Below are 15,254 nucleotides of genomic sequence, written 5' to 3' on the forward strand. Positions count from 1 at the left end.
GATTTTCTATCTGAAAGAGCATTCATGCATGCTCTTAAACATAGGCTGGTTTGACTGATAAATATGTTCTGCTTACAGATTGAGCATTACCTTCAACTGGTTTATGGCCGATGCGGGACCCATACGGTTAAATTTGATCTGCTTATGAAATACTATAAAATTTGGTAATGTTTAGCTGAATCATAATTGCAAAGTACGATAGGAGGTAGGTACTATTGTTGACATGAGAGGATGCGGGTCACGTGATTCATTTGTTGACTAATTCATCGGCCTGAGCACGATGCTTCGATCGTATCGGATACTGTCTTCATTTCTATTGATGCAAAATTTATGATTTCATTCCCGCGCCTGCAGACATGCCCGCCGCCACCGCTATCGTGCCGCTGGTTCGTCGGGTGATCCGTTTGGTTGCTTTGTTGCTTTGTCACCGTGTTTTTCGTTTACCTGACAGCACTCGATGATGATCCATATCATCCAATCAGAAGCACACCATTAGTGGCATATTATGCAGTTCCACACACACGCTGACAGAGGTCGACTATGAAAATTCAGGAATGGTTCAAAAGTCCATGCTCATGTCTGTTCTTGCAATGCAAATAACTGGAACTAGCATTACTGATACTGCGGTGGGGAGCGTAGCTCGGGCAATCGAAGGTTTACATCTGAGGGCGGTTACGACACGATATTTCAGCAGACTTTTTGAGTGCTTGCCTGATGATCTGCTCCTCCTCCGAAGGCCAAAATCCTTTCGTCTTACATGTGAATGTCAGCAGCACCCTGTAATATCTTGCTAGTGTCATTCAGGTTCATATCTCGTCTTGAAAGTTATTTGTATTGCTGGATTTGTTTGCCAGTCTCGTCTACATCCTGCCGATCCGGCTGCTCTCACATGACAGAATAGAACTGGAGGTGGTGGCAGACCTGAAAGTTTGACAGTGTTGGAACGATGTCACCAGCACATATTTGCACCATTCTATAATCTACGATATCAGCTGTTGGTGGCACTCGTTTTTTGCTTCTTTTGAAACCAATATTCAACCAAAGAAACATGCAGACTCAGCAGGAGCTAATCTAAAACATTCAGGTAAAAGTTGCATAACTAGGATACAAATATGAGCCTGAATTCATTAGGCATTTAGGCTAGACCAACAATGTACCAAACTGTCACTTCACTCCCGGAGTTACCAAAAATCCTCAGCAAAACGTTACGGCTAGGTTAACAGAGAAAGAACTTTCTAATACTGATGGTAAGACAGAATATTGAGGATATTACCTCCTTCTGCATCTAGAAACACTTTCATAGATAACCTTATTGCCACGTTTGAGGTTAACATGGCATTCTACAGCTGGATTCTTCATGAAAAGTTTGTAGGCATTCTTGCATCCTCTGCTATTTGGTTCAACCTTGGAGGCCAGTTCCACAGTCACTTTCGCCAGGGGTGCACATCTGAACAGAAGCTTCAAGAAATCAACTTCATGGCTCCTTCCTTTGAAGTTTTTTATTTCTACTACTTCAAGACCCATCAAGGAGATGTTCTGACTTCTCCAGTTTTCCGGTTGATCACAAAGACAGTCTGGTGGGCACACTTCCGTCAACTGAAAGAGTAGTGAAGCATTGTTAATTCTCCATGGCCAAAAACACATATTCTGACATCTAAGAATGTAATTAAACATACTTCTCGAATTCTATATAAATAGGCAGGCACAGTCAAGAATTACCATATCACGATCAATGACCAGCTTAAGCCTTCGTATACCATTCCAAATCCTTAGTAGATGCAACACCACTCCTCCATACACATGCCCACGTGTATCGAGACATAGCTCCAAAGCAGAAATTTTAGGAAGCGGGAACATTTCTTGCAAGTTCCGCACGAGTAACACAGAATACTGCAAATGCATGAAAATAACTTGTCAAATGAAGCACTCCACAAGATTAGCTCATAGTAACAGTAAAAAAATTGCCCAAATTACCGAGACTTTGTATATCAAAGAGTAAAAGTATGTTAGAGAAAAAGAGACGGACCGATCTTCCTATGTCCAAGCCAAGGATGAAGCCGCTGCCCTCTGTCCCTAACTCCAGGCGAACCAGACGCCACAACCCATCAATCCCTACTGCTTCGGTTACAGCTGGAACGAAACGCTGGCCATGAGACCAGCACTTCAACGAGAGATTCTCCATCATAGGCGCCAACAATGAGATGTTGAAATCCACAGACACGTCGCTATGCAATGTGAATTTCCTCAACATGGGTGCCATGATGTCAACACCTCGGAGCTGACCGCTGATCACAAGGAGCTCGTCTATGGTCGCCGAGTGGACCGTGATCGTCTCGATACCCCAGCAATAAATCAACTCTAGAACGCGCAGGCGTGGGCATCGTGAGATCAGCGCACCGGTATCGAAGCTGCCGCTTGTGATGGAGAGCCTCTCCAGCACCGGGAACTCGACGCCTTGCGCCGGCGCTGATAGGGGGAGGTTGTGAAGCCGTAGCGTGATCGATGTCGCGCGGGCAAAGGAAGGCAACTCGATGGGGACCGATTCATCACTACGCACCACCCAGGCTATTACGAGGCTCAGCTCCACCGGGTCCAGACGCGCGGCGGCGCGAAGCAGGGAGGCGGCGGATTCGGCGGGGAGCCTGTCGGTGATCTCGATGTCGAGGAGGGACAGCTTTGGGAGGGCGACCTGGGCGAGGGCGGATTCGAGAGCGCCGTGCGCGACGCCGCGGAAGGATTGCTCGGGGAGGTGTCTCCAGAGGCCTCTCTCCCGCCACCGGCGGGAGAGGGCACTGGTGCTGGCGGCGGCGGCGGTGCAGCGGAGTCGGCGGAGAATCTGGATAAGCACGTCGTCGTGGAGGCCGCTGATGTGGTCCACTCCGCCGCCATCGCCGCCCGCGCTGAGGCGGTGGCGGCGGCGGAATCGCGCCTCCACGACCATGACACAGATGAGTGGAGCCCTCGGCAAATGGTAGCCCAGGGAATCGTGTCGGGGACCAGGGTTGCTGTCTTGTTTGGGAAGAAGCCACCAGCCCAGAAGTGTGAATGGGGTAGACAAACGGCAGCAGGACCAGGCGACGAAACCGGCGATGGAGAGGGATGGTGGGGCCCACTACTCTGAATTAGGCCCATTTAGAGCAAAGCGAGAATAAAGGAAATTTCTTTTACAAATGCTGCCAAAAGGTTGACCTCATGGAAAGTTTCTCTGTACGATTCTCTCTCTTATCAAATGGCTTTCTTTTTTCTGTGTTCAATCCAAACGTTCATTCGTTATATTCCTAGCACGTTATTCCTATTCCTGGGTTTATAGAATCTTTGTATTCTAAAGAGGGACCGGTGTATTCCTATTGCCCTCTGTCCGATTGATTCATCATCTTCAATTTTTGTTAGGAGTGTTTACATGGTTAATCCTCAAAAAATGGAAAGCATGGATTTGTTAGTGTTTACTGCTATATAAGCATCTGCAAGTCAGCAAAACCGTGCATATATATACATTCAGGTTCATATACATCTCGTGTTGAAATTTATTTGTTTCATTGGAGACATCGTTAGGCAGTGGATTAGTGTATTGATAGCATGTTCATCCATTTGGAGAGGTGTACTATGTAAATCCTGAATCAATTTTTTTTAAAATCTGTCTTTTGTTTGTTACTCTCTTTGCTCGATTTCAAACAGACATTCTATGTACTCGCATTCATCAACTTGAAATTGACCAAGATTTTGCCATTCTCGTCTGTCTGTCTACCTCTTGCCGATCCATCTCTGATGCGTTAGAACAGGAGGTGATGCAACACCTGATAGTTTGACAGTGCTCGGAAAAATGTCACCAGCATGTACTGCAAGACTCTATAATCTACAAAATCTGCAGCCGGTGGCAGTCTAGTTTATCTTTCGGTAGAAACAAGTAGTATAAAAATAGTATTCAACCAAAGAAACATGCATACAGGTTCAGACTTCAGAGTATATGAACCATAATTCAATAGGAATTTAACTAGCCTAGACCAACAATGTGGCAATTCTCCCAGTGGCCATGACAGAAACCAGCTTTATGAAATTAACACAAATCTTCAGTAAAACATGACGGCTAGGTTATCAATGACGGAGAACACACTTAGTTCTGATGGTAAGACAAAAGCATGAGGATAAGCATATGCAATCATGCATAGATGACCTCCTTGCCACGTTTGCGATAGACATGGACATGGCATTTGACAGCTGGATTGTCCTTGAAAATGTTGTAGGTTTCCTTGCATCCTCGGCTGCTTGGTACAACTTTGGAGGCCAGTTTCAAGGTCACGTTCACCAGGGGCGCACATCTGAACAAAAGCTTCAAGAAATCAACTTCATGGTCACTTCCTTCGAAATTTTCTATCTCTAGTTCTTCAAGATTCGTCAAGGAGATATTCTGACTTCTCCAGTTTTGCGGTTGATTGCAAGGACAGTCGGAAGCGCATGCTTCATCATTCGTCCTCCAAAACTGAAAGAGAAGTGAAGATGTTTAATCATGCATCCATTACCAAAACACACGTCATTCTAATAACAACTACTATATGTCAAGATCGAAGAATGTAGTTAAGCATATTTCTAGAAAATCTATATGTTAGGATTATTAGGTGAAGAATTACCACTGGACGAACGAACAGCTTAAGCCTTTGCGTAGCATTGCAAATCCTTAGGAGATTCAACGCCATTGCTCCATAAACATGTCCACGTGTTCCGACACATAGCTCCAAAGCAGAAATGTTAGGAAGCTGGAACATTTCTTGCAAGTTTCGCATGTGTGTTACAGAATGCTGTAAATGCACGAAAATCATGTGTCAAATGAAGCGCTCCACGAGATAACTCATAGTAACAATTAAATTAACAAAATTTTCGAGATTTTTTATTTAAAAGAGTAACAGTATGCCAAATCAATGGAGACGCACCGCTCTTTCAAGGTTCAAACCTAGGACGAAGCCATTCTCCTCTGTCCCTAACTTCAGGTGATCCAGGCACCACATCCCAATCCCATCAATCCCTACTGCATTAGGAGAGCTAGGGAAGCAAGTAGAACTGTAATTCAACGAGAGATCCTCCACCAAAGGCGCCGACAATGACATGCTGAAATCCGCGGACAGGGAGCTATGCAAGGTGAATTTCTTCAGCACGGGTGCCACGATGTCAACACCTGAGATTGAGAACTGCACGTCCATCACAAGAAGCTCCTCAATTGTCGCCGAGTTGATCGTAACGGTGTCGAGACCCCAACGGTTGATCAACTCTAGCACGCGCAGGTGTGGGCATCGTGAGATAAGGGCACCGATATCGAAGCGGTCGGCACCGGTATCGAAGCGGCTGTTTGTGATGGAAAGCCTCTCCAGCGCCGGGAACCCACCGTCTAGCGCCGGCGGTGTCAGATGGAGCATGTCCACGTCGAGCCTGATCGATTTCGCCCGGGCAAATGAAGGCACCACGAAGGGGACCAGTTCATCACCTGGGTGCACCCGAAGCATCATGCTGAGCTCCACCGGGTCCAGACGCGCGGCGGTGCGGAACAGCGAGGCGACGGCGTCGGCGCGGAGCGTGTAGAGCCAGGAGGTATCGATGTCGAGGAGGGACAGCTTTGGGAGGGCGACCTGGGCGAGGGCGGCTTCGACAGCGCCGGGCGCGACGCCGCGGAAGGAGAGCTCCGGGAGGTGCCTCCATAGGCCGCGCCACCGGCGGGAGAGGACGCTGGTACGGGCGGCGGCGCCGGCGCAGCGGAGGCGGACGAGGATCTGGATAAGCAGGTCGTCGTGGAGCCCGCTGATGCGGTCCACTCCGCCGCCACCCCTGCCCCGGCGGCGCCGGGGCCGCAAGTCGCGGACGGATCGCGACTCCATGCATGACCCAAATGACCTGATCTCTTGGCAAACGGTGTTGTTTGGGAGGAGAGGCTGGGGCCACAAGTCACCCCGAGGAACGCAGGAGGCACCGAGGCAGGAGACTCGAGACTGGTGAATCTCTCGCTCATGGTGAGAAATCAAGATGCCTAAAGATTAATGAGATACGGAGTAAGACATTGCACCATCGAAATGGGACTGCACGGTGCACGGGATTGAATTTGGAGCTGAGGTATGCGTATGCATAGATTTTTTTTTTCTAGAGACGGGATGGTAGTTGATAGGCTACTAGTCTTGACAGTTCTCCTTTTACAAATTGTGACTGTTCTCCTTTTACAAATTGCAAGGTACGGTCCTCCTCTTCAGTGTGTGCAGTGGAATTTTTTCACTCTTCATTGTGAATAAATTATCAGTTTATATTCTCTGTCTTTTGGTGCTGTGATTCGTTAGTAACGTATATAAGCATCTGCACGCTGCTCTGCCTGGGTTCCTCTGAATTTTCATCATTGAAAGATACCCCCTCCACCAAAAAAACTGTTCGTTTAGTCTCCAAAACTTATCCCACAAAAAGTTTTTATATAACTTTCAGACCATCCAACAAAAGCACTCATAATATCTTCCAGCCCGGTTAACAAATCGATCATTTACTTCCACCATCGATGCCTGAGTCAGACTCGCTAAATAAGAAAGGCTAATAGGTTCGACAATTACTGCAAGCGTGCATGCATAATTGATTATATTCGATAATCCAAAGAGTTATTAAAGGTACTTTGGACTTTTAGCATTGCTACTATCTTGTCTTAAACGAACAGTCTTTGTGGGACGCAGGAAGTACTCTTGTGGTTAATAAGTCCTTGTTGTTTTACCTCTTCGCCACTTGAGATCAGTTAATCCCACGGCTAGTCAACAGAACCCTGCAGAGAGGTGCATTCAGGTCGTCTCCGTTGACAACCATGAGTTCTGGTACATGGGTTTTGCCAACTACGATAGCGCTGTAAATAATCTTCAAGAGGCAGTTCGTGGTGTTTTGGAATGGCTATGTAAAATGTGCTTATGCATGGTGGTTGTATAGCTGTGTATCTCGTGTTGAAATGTGTACCATTTGGACATCATTAAGCAGCGCATTCATGTACCTGTAGCATGTTGAAACATTTGGAGAAAGTGTTCGTAAATACTGAATGAAGTTGATTGAAATTTGAACCCAGTGCTTTTAGTTACTACTCTCTTTGCTAGCTTGTGCTACGAGTGATGCACCTATTCCATGTCGTCGCATCGCATACATCACCTGGAATTGGAAATCGATCAAGGCTTTGCCACTGCACGAGCAGCAGAACGGCTTTGACAGTGTCCTAAGGCTGACGAGCTCTTGCCGAAGCATCTCCAGAGGGAAGCGTTTGAACAGGAGCTGATGCCACACCTGCTACTTTTGTACAGTGTACCGTGCTGGAAAGATGTCGCCAGCATATAACATCTGCGACCGGTGTCTCTCAGTTTATTTTTGGTGGAAACTAATAGCACCATGTTAGGTTAATATTCAACCAAAGAAACATACAGGTTCAGCAGGAATGAATCTAGCATATGCAGCTAAAAGTTGCATTACTGGGATACAAATACGAACCTGACTTTCATTAGACATTTAGGCTGGACCAATAATGTGCCAATTCATTCCACTGGCCAAAGACAGGAAACAAAGTCTACAGAGTTACACACTAAATTCACAATCGAATAATACAAACTTAGAGCATCTCCAAGAGAGATCCTAAAACAATTCTAAAACTAAATATTGGGAGTAAAAGAGAAAAACTACCCTCCAACAAGTTGAGGATATTATCTCCAACTGCATCTAGAAGCATATGCAATCATGCATAGATAACCTCCTTGCCCTGTTTACGGAAAACATAACATTCAACAGTTGGATTCGCCTTGAAAATGTTGTAGGCTTCCTTGCATCCTCTGCTACTGGTTACAACCTTGGAGGCCAGCTTCACTGTCACTTTTGTCAGGGGCGCACATCGGAACAGAAGCTTCAAGAAATCAACTTCATGGCAACTTCCTTTGAAATCTTCTATTTCCACGTTTTCAAGATTCATCAAGGAAATGTTCTGACTTCTCCAGTTTTGCGGTTGATTGCAAGGACAATCTGGTGGGCATGCTTCATCTGTCCTACGAAACTGAAAGAGAAGTGAAGCATTTAATGATCCATAACCAAACACACATCATACTAACAACTACATATTGCAAGATCGAAGAATAAAGCTTAAGCCTTTGTATAGCATTGCAAATCCTCAGTAGATTCACCGCCATTGCTCCATAAACATGTCCACGTGTTTCAACACGTAGCTCCAAAACAGAAATGTTAGGAAGCTGGAACATTTCTTGCAAGTTTCGCATGTGTGTTACAGAATACTGTAGATGCAAGAAAATCATGTGTCAAATGAAGCACTCCACGAGATAACTCATAGACTCATAGTAACAGTAAAACAATTAACAAAATTTCATAGATTTTGCATGTAAAAGAGTAACAATATGCTAAGGTAATGGAGACACACCGGTCTATCAAGGTCCAAACCTAGGACGAAGAAGTTCTCCTCCGTCCCTAACTTCAGGCGGTTCAGGTACCACATCCCAATCCCATAAATCCCTTCTAGTACATCCAGAGGGCCATACCGGGAAATTGAACTGCAATTATACGATAGATTCTCCACCTTAGGCGCCAACAGTGACATGCTGAAATCCACAGACAAGGAGGTACCCAAGGTGATTTTCTTCAGCAAGGGTGCCACGATGTCAACACCTCGGAGCTGCGCCTCGCCGGTCACAAGAAGCTGCTCGATGGTCGCCGAGTGGACCGTGATGGTGTCGATATCCCAACAACCCACCTCTAGCACGCGCAGGCATCGGCATCGTGAGATAATGGCACTGGTATCGAAGCGGCCAGCAGTAATTGAAAGCTTCTCCAGCACCGGGAACTCACCACCTTGCGCCGGCAGTGTTAAATGGAGGTCGTAAAGACGCAGCCTAATCGATGTTGCGCGGGCAAAGGAAGGCACCTCGACGGCGACCAATTCATCACTTGCTCGCACCCAAGCTACGATGCTGAACTCTACCGGTCAAGACGCGCGGCTGTTCGGAGCAGCGAGGCGACGCATTCGGCGGAGAAGCTGCGGGTATAGGCGATGTCGAGGACGAGGAGGGACAGCCTTGGTATGGCGACCTGGGCGAGGGCGACTTCGAGAGCGTCGTGTGCGATTCCGCGGAAGGAGAGCTCGGGGAGGTGCTTCCAGAGGTCGCGCCACCGGCGGGAGAGGACGCTGGTGCGGGCGGCGGAGGGGTGGCGGGGCAGATGGCTAAATGGGCTAGGCCCAACGGCGGCCCGAAGAACGGCCTAAAAACACGGCACTAACACGACCCGCCCTTATTATGGCAACAGTATCTGGGCCGGCACGACTAGTAGTGCTCGGTCACCGTACCGGCCCCGTGGGTCGGCTCAGGCACGACACAATACCAATGCAGGCACGACGTGACACGATTATCTCAATTCTCAGTATTACGAAATAGGTGTATATTATACTATTTGATGAATGTATATATCTCTACATGAATTTTATATGAATTTGTGATGAAACTGATGAAGTTTGAGTTGAATGAATGGATGCATAGTATTAGGGCTAGCACGAGCACGTTGGACCGGTGGGCACATAGTGCTGGCACGACACTATAAAAATAGCATAGTGCAATGTCTGGATTGGAAGGTCGGCATGACGTCCTGACACGACACGATAAGACACGATTAGACAATAATAACTGTAGTGCCTAATAATACCGACTAATAATACCGACTAAATAGTATCAGCGCCGAACTGCTCATTTGACTTTTTATGGCAGCGAGTAGGTGTGAGGCAAGACCGGCGATGGGGAAGTGAAGGGAAGAGTTATCCCTCTATTGGGTTACTAACACGTGGGTTCGGAAGTACGTGTCAGTGATCCAACTACAAGTATTCGCTTCAGCTTATCAGCCGGCTTATCAGCCACGGAACAGTATTTTTCTCTCACAACAAATCAGCCATTTCAACTTTTCAACCGACTTATAAGTTGAGTCGAACAGGTCCAGTACTGCAGTGGGAAGAGGCGAGGGGATCGTCTGCTCCGCTGCTGTGAGTACTAGAACCAAGCAAGAGCGCGCGCGCTCGAGTCAACTGGACGTCGGACCAAGATCTCAGCCGTCGGTTCCGCCACTTGGACGGCCCGATCCTCTTCCTGCTCACGCGTTCGCGTCGACGTGTCGAGCTCCTCGTCCCCTGAGCAGTCAACAACTCAACGCCTTCCCCAGCGAGGCAGCGACGCCGACCTCCCCACCCCACCTCGCCCCAGTCTGGCAGTCTCCTCCTCCTCCTCCACCTCCCCCTACCGACACCGCTCCCCAATCGCCGATGGATCCCAAGCCCGACGCCAGCGCGCCCGCACCGGCGGCCTCGGCCCCGGCGCCGGCGGAACACGCGGCGTACCCGCGCCTGTCGCCGGAGGAGATGGCGCCGCCACCGCCGCCCGAAGTGCCGCAGGCCGGCGCCAACCCCTACGTGCTCTCCGCCCCGTCGCCCAACCCGCCGGCCAAGAGTGAGCTCCCGCCCGTTGCTTCATGCTCTTCGCTGGCTCAGGTTCTTGTGGTCATCGGTTTCGGTTTGCTTTGTTTTGGCCTGATAGTTCTGGATTTGGGGGTGGATCACCGCAGGCGCCACGGACAATCTGAAGGAGATGTTCGGCATGGTGGGGAAGAAGTTCAACGAGGCCGCGCGCAAGACCGAGGGCATCGCCGGCGACGTCTGGCAGCACCGTGAGTGTCCCGATTCCTGGACACGACTGCAAATTTCAGTACTAGATCATGATGATCCACTGCATCCAATCAGAAGCGCACTAGTAGTTTTATGGCACAGACGCACAGTATGCTGTATGCAGAGGCACACGCATCGCATGGTGACACACACGACTATGCCATGCTTAGGAATTGGTTCCAAAGCCAGTTCAGAAGTCCATGCTTATGTCCGTTCGGAATGCACAGAGCTGTTAATACTGTGTGTGCATCTCTGCAGTGAAAACTGGATCTAGCATGACGGATACTGCGATGGGGAGGATTGCTCAGATATCAAAGGTCATATCTGAGGGTGGCTACGACAAGATATTCCAGCAGACTTTTGAGTGCTTGCCTGATGAGAAGCTCAAGAAGGCGTATGTGTGCTACCTATCGACATCTCATGGGCCGATCATGGGCGTCCTGTATCTCTCGACTGTCAAGATTGCATTTGGTAGTGACAGCCCCGTGAAATATGTGACTGAGGACAACAAAAGTGAGTCATCCTTTTACAAGGTATGGTTCCTGCATCTTTACTACCTTCTCCTCAGTGTGTGCGGTAGAGTATTTCACTCTCCATTGTGTATAGATTATCAGTTTACATTCTCTTGTTTTTTGATACTCTGTTTTGATTTTTTTTTAAGATACTCATGCCACATGCCTTTGTTATAAGAACTCCTGGTTTTGTTGCATAAGACTAGGTGCAAACATTTATAATACATGGCCTCTAACTGGTTGCTAATTAGCAAGTACTTGAATTCATATTAATATCTGCAAATATTGGTATTACGAAGTTGCAAAATTATATATGATGGAAGTCACCTGTATTGACAAAAGCATATGAAACTGCATACTTTTAGAGTACACAACCTGTAATAGATTTCCTGATTAGCGAGTACTTGATTTCACATTAGTTATCTTCCGTTTTAAGTATGCAGATTGTGTGTGCTACAAATTTGCTACTTGGTATATTGACAAAATGGAAAACATGAGTTTGTATATAAGCATGTACATATCGTTTGTTTGATCTCCTCTGAATTTTGGTCTACCCTAATGGTTAATTCCTAGTTCCAACTAAGCCTGATCATTTATGTACACGTGAACAGGTTGTTTTACCCCTTCCCCACTTGAGATCAGTTAATCCCACAGCAAGTCAACAAAACCCTGCAGAGAGGTACATTCAGGTTGTCTCTGTTGATAACCATGAATTCTGGTTCATGGGTTTCGTGAACTACGACAGCGCTGTAAAGAATCTTCAGGAGGCTGTTCGTGGTGTTCAGGGCGCCTAGAGATCACCTGTGTATTTACCCACATGTCTATGTGGTATGCCCCTTCAAGGCTGTAAATGTGTTTATGCATGGTGCTTGTATACCTCTGCATCTCGTGTTGAGATGTGTGCCATTGGACCATTATGCAGTACATTCATGTATCTTTAGCATGTTGATACTTCTGGAGAAGTGTTTGTTAATACTGAATGAAGTTGATTGAAATTTGAAGCCAGTGTTGTTAGTTACTACTCTCTTTGCTAGCTTGTGCTACGAGTGAAACACCCACTCTATGTCCTCGAATACGTCACCTGGAGTTGGAAAATCGACCAAGGCTTTGCAACTGCACATGCAGCAGAACGGCTCGACAGTCGACAGTGTTCTGAAGGCTGACTAGCTCTTGCCAAACCATCTCCACAGGGTCGTGCTCGAAGCGAAGGTGATGCCACACCTGCTAGTTGTGTACACAGCTGGAAAAACGTCACCAGCATACAACATCTGCGACCGGTGGCGCTCTGTTTATTTTTCAGTAGAAACTAGAAGCATCTGGCTAATATTCAACCAAATAAACACTCATATTTAGCAAGAGAGATAATGTAGCATATGAACCTGAATTCTTTAGACATTTAGGCTAGATTATTAACCATGTGGCAATTCATTCCAGTGGCCACGACGTGAAACTGAACCTACGGAGTCGCCACAAATTCTCATGGAAACATTTCGGCTAGGTTAACAATTTCTTTTGAAACGAGCTAGTAGGAGAGCTGCTGCTATAGTAAAATAGAGTAAAGCCCGACGGACAGAATCAAAGGAAAGTTTTGTACACTGTGTACACTCACATCTCCATTTAGGGGAGCTAGGTTAACAATGACATAGTACAAACTTACTAGTTCTGATGATGTGGTAAAAGATTGATGATATTATCTCCAGCTGCATCTAGAAGCTTATGCAATCATGCATAGATAATCTCCTTCCCACTTTTGCGATAAACATGGTATTCCACAACTGGGTTTGCCTTGAAAATTTTGTAGGCTTCCTTACATCCTCTGCTACTTGCTACAACATTGGAGGCCAGTTTCACGGTCACTTTCGTCAGGGGCACACATCTGAACAGAAGCTTCAAGAAATAAAGATCATGGCCACTTCCTGTAAAACTTTCTATTTCTACTTCTTCAAGACCTATCGAGTAGATATTCTGACTTCTCCAGTTTGTTTGATGTTGGTGACAAGGACAGCTTGGCGGACATGCTTCGCCCCTCCACTGAAATAGAAGTGAAGCATTGTTAATTTTCCGTAGCCAAAAGCACATTATACAAAACAACTATTCAGACATCTAAGAATGTAATTAAACATATTTCTCGAATTCTATACATTAGTCAGATAAAGTCAAGAATTACCTTATCCCGTCTGATGACAAACTTATGCCTCTGTATAACGTTGCAAGTCCTTAGTAGCTTCAGCACCAGTGCTCCATAAACATGTGCAAGCGTTGTGAGGCATAGTTCCAAAACAGAAATATTAGGAAACTGGAACATTTCTTGCAAGTTCCGCACTAGCGTTTTCGAATACTGTGATTGTATGAAAATCACGTGTCAAATGAAGCACTCCAAAGGATAACTCACAGTATACTCATATAACGTAAAAGAGTAACAGTATAGGTCAAAACGCACCGTGCTCTTATGTCCAAACCTAGGACAAAGCCACGCTCCTCCGTCTCTAACTTCAGGCGATTCAGGTACCATGTACCAGAGCCATGGAGCCGTATTTCAGGAATGCCAAAGCACCAAGGAAAACTGCAATTCCACGAGAGATTCTTGACCGTAGGCGTCAACAATGACGTGCTTCAACCCTCATACAGGACGCCACGCAAGGTGAATTCACCTCGGAGCTCCAAGTCGCCGATCACAAGAAGCTCCTCAAGAGTCGCCGAGTGGACTGTGATGCAGTCGAGATCCCAACAACGAATCAACTCCAGCACATGCAGGCGTGGGCATCGTGAGATCAGGGCACGGGTATCGAAGCGGCCGCTGGCTTTTGTGATGGAGAGCCTCTCCAGCACCGGGAGCTCGGCGATCGGCGGTGCTACCGTGCTAGATGGAGGTAGGTCACGTTGAGCGTGATCGATGTTGCGCGGGAGAAGGAAGGCACCTGGATTGGCATCGGGTTCACCCAACGTATTGAGATGCTCAACTCCACCGGGTCCAGACTAGCGGTGGTGCGGAGCAGCGAGGCGACAGCTCCGGCGGGGACGAGGCTGTCGGAGATGTCGACGTCGAGGAGGGACGGTTTAGGGAGGCTGACCTGGGTGAGGGCGGCTTTGAGAGCGTCGTACGCGATGCCGCGGAAGGAGAGCTCGGGGAGGTGTTTCCAGAGTCCCCTATCCCGCCACCGGCGGGAGAGGACGCTGGTGCGGGCGGCGGCGCGGGGGCAGCGGAGGCGGGCGAGGATCTGGATAAGCATGTCGTCGCTGAGCTCGCTGATGCGGTCCACTGCGCCGCCATCCCTGCTCCGGCCGCGCCGTGGCCGGCAGTTGCGGCCGGCTCCGCGGGGAGGCTGCGTGCCGAGACGGCGGCGCCCTGATCGCAATTCCATGACAAGAATGACTGGAGCTCTTGTTTGGATCTACTCTAGATTATAGAAGTTAAGCTTATAGGTTGTGGATTGTTAAAGACTTGCTGTACGAAATGGTGCTATTATTAGAATCCCTGGATTGTGGGATGGTTGGATCATGACTCCATGACACAGCGGCGGTCTGATCGCGTTTAGGTGGGCTTGGGCTACGATTGCGCTGTAAAGAATCTTCAGGAAGTGTCCATTCGCCATCAGCATTTGGAGTAGAATTGGAACCTGGTCACGGTTTTCGCCTATTCAGCCATCGAACTGGAGTACAGTTTCCTCCATTTTGAAATGGCTTGCTGCTTTAGTGGAGCCTTCAAAGACAACTCTAAAGACATCCACACGTTGGTCATTCTGGTGCCATGGGCCATGTGGAAGGAGAGGAATCAACGGATCTTTAACAGGAAGGAAAGTTCTCTAGCAGGAGTAGTTAACCTAATTCAGGATTAGGCAAAGACTTGTGTCTTGCGGGCGTCAAATCTCTATTTGATCTACTCCATCCGTCCCAAATTATAGATTATTTTGGTTTTTTAGATACATCTAGACATACGGTATATATAAGTGCATAATAAATTCTATGAACCTAAAAAATCAAAACAACATGTAATTTGGAACGGAGAGAGCAGTTGTTATCCAATCTAGCGAGTACCGAGTAATCACTTCGCT

At 47.4% G+C, this 15,254-nt stretch overlaps 2 protein-coding genes across 2 annotated transcripts; one reads left to right on the forward strand and one right to left on the reverse strand.

Annotated features, from left to right (window-relative positions):
• Positions 1–525: 525 nt before the first annotated feature.
• On the reverse strand, positions 526–6,094 carry LOC117842561 (uncharacterized). The gene is made up of 7 exons (XM_034723034.2): positions 4,926–6,094; positions 4,626–4,793; positions 4,160–4,477; positions 2,027–3,112; positions 1,720–1,890; positions 1,274–1,596; positions 526–921 (listed from the first exon to the last, which is right to left on the reverse strand). The coding sequence occupies exons 1-7, from the start codon at positions 5,859–5,861 to the stop codon at positions 861–863; spliced, it is 3,063 nt and encodes a 1,020-aa protein (XP_034578925.2). The 5' UTR covers positions 5,862–6,094; the 3' UTR covers positions 526–860.
• Positions 6,095–10,210: 4,116 nt separating this feature from the next.
• On the forward strand, positions 10,211–12,220 carry LOC117842233 (GEM-like protein 1). The gene is made up of 4 exons (XM_034722608.2): positions 10,211–10,475; positions 10,591–10,692; positions 10,949–11,223; positions 11,814–12,220. Exons 1-4 carry the CDS (start codon positions 10,292–10,294, stop codon positions 11,994–11,996), a joined length of 744 nt encoding a protein of 247 aa, XP_034578499.1. The 5' UTR covers positions 10,211–10,291; the 3' UTR covers positions 11,997–12,220.
• The last annotated feature ends 3,034 nt before the right edge of the window (positions 12,221–15,254 follow it).

This window comes from Setaria viridis, chromosome 2 (assembly GCF_005286985.2).
Source record: "Setaria viridis chromosome 2, Setaria_viridis_v4.0, whole genome shotgun sequence".
Lineage (NCBI taxonomy): Eukaryota > Viridiplantae > Streptophyta > Magnoliopsida > Poales > Poaceae > Setaria > Setaria viridis.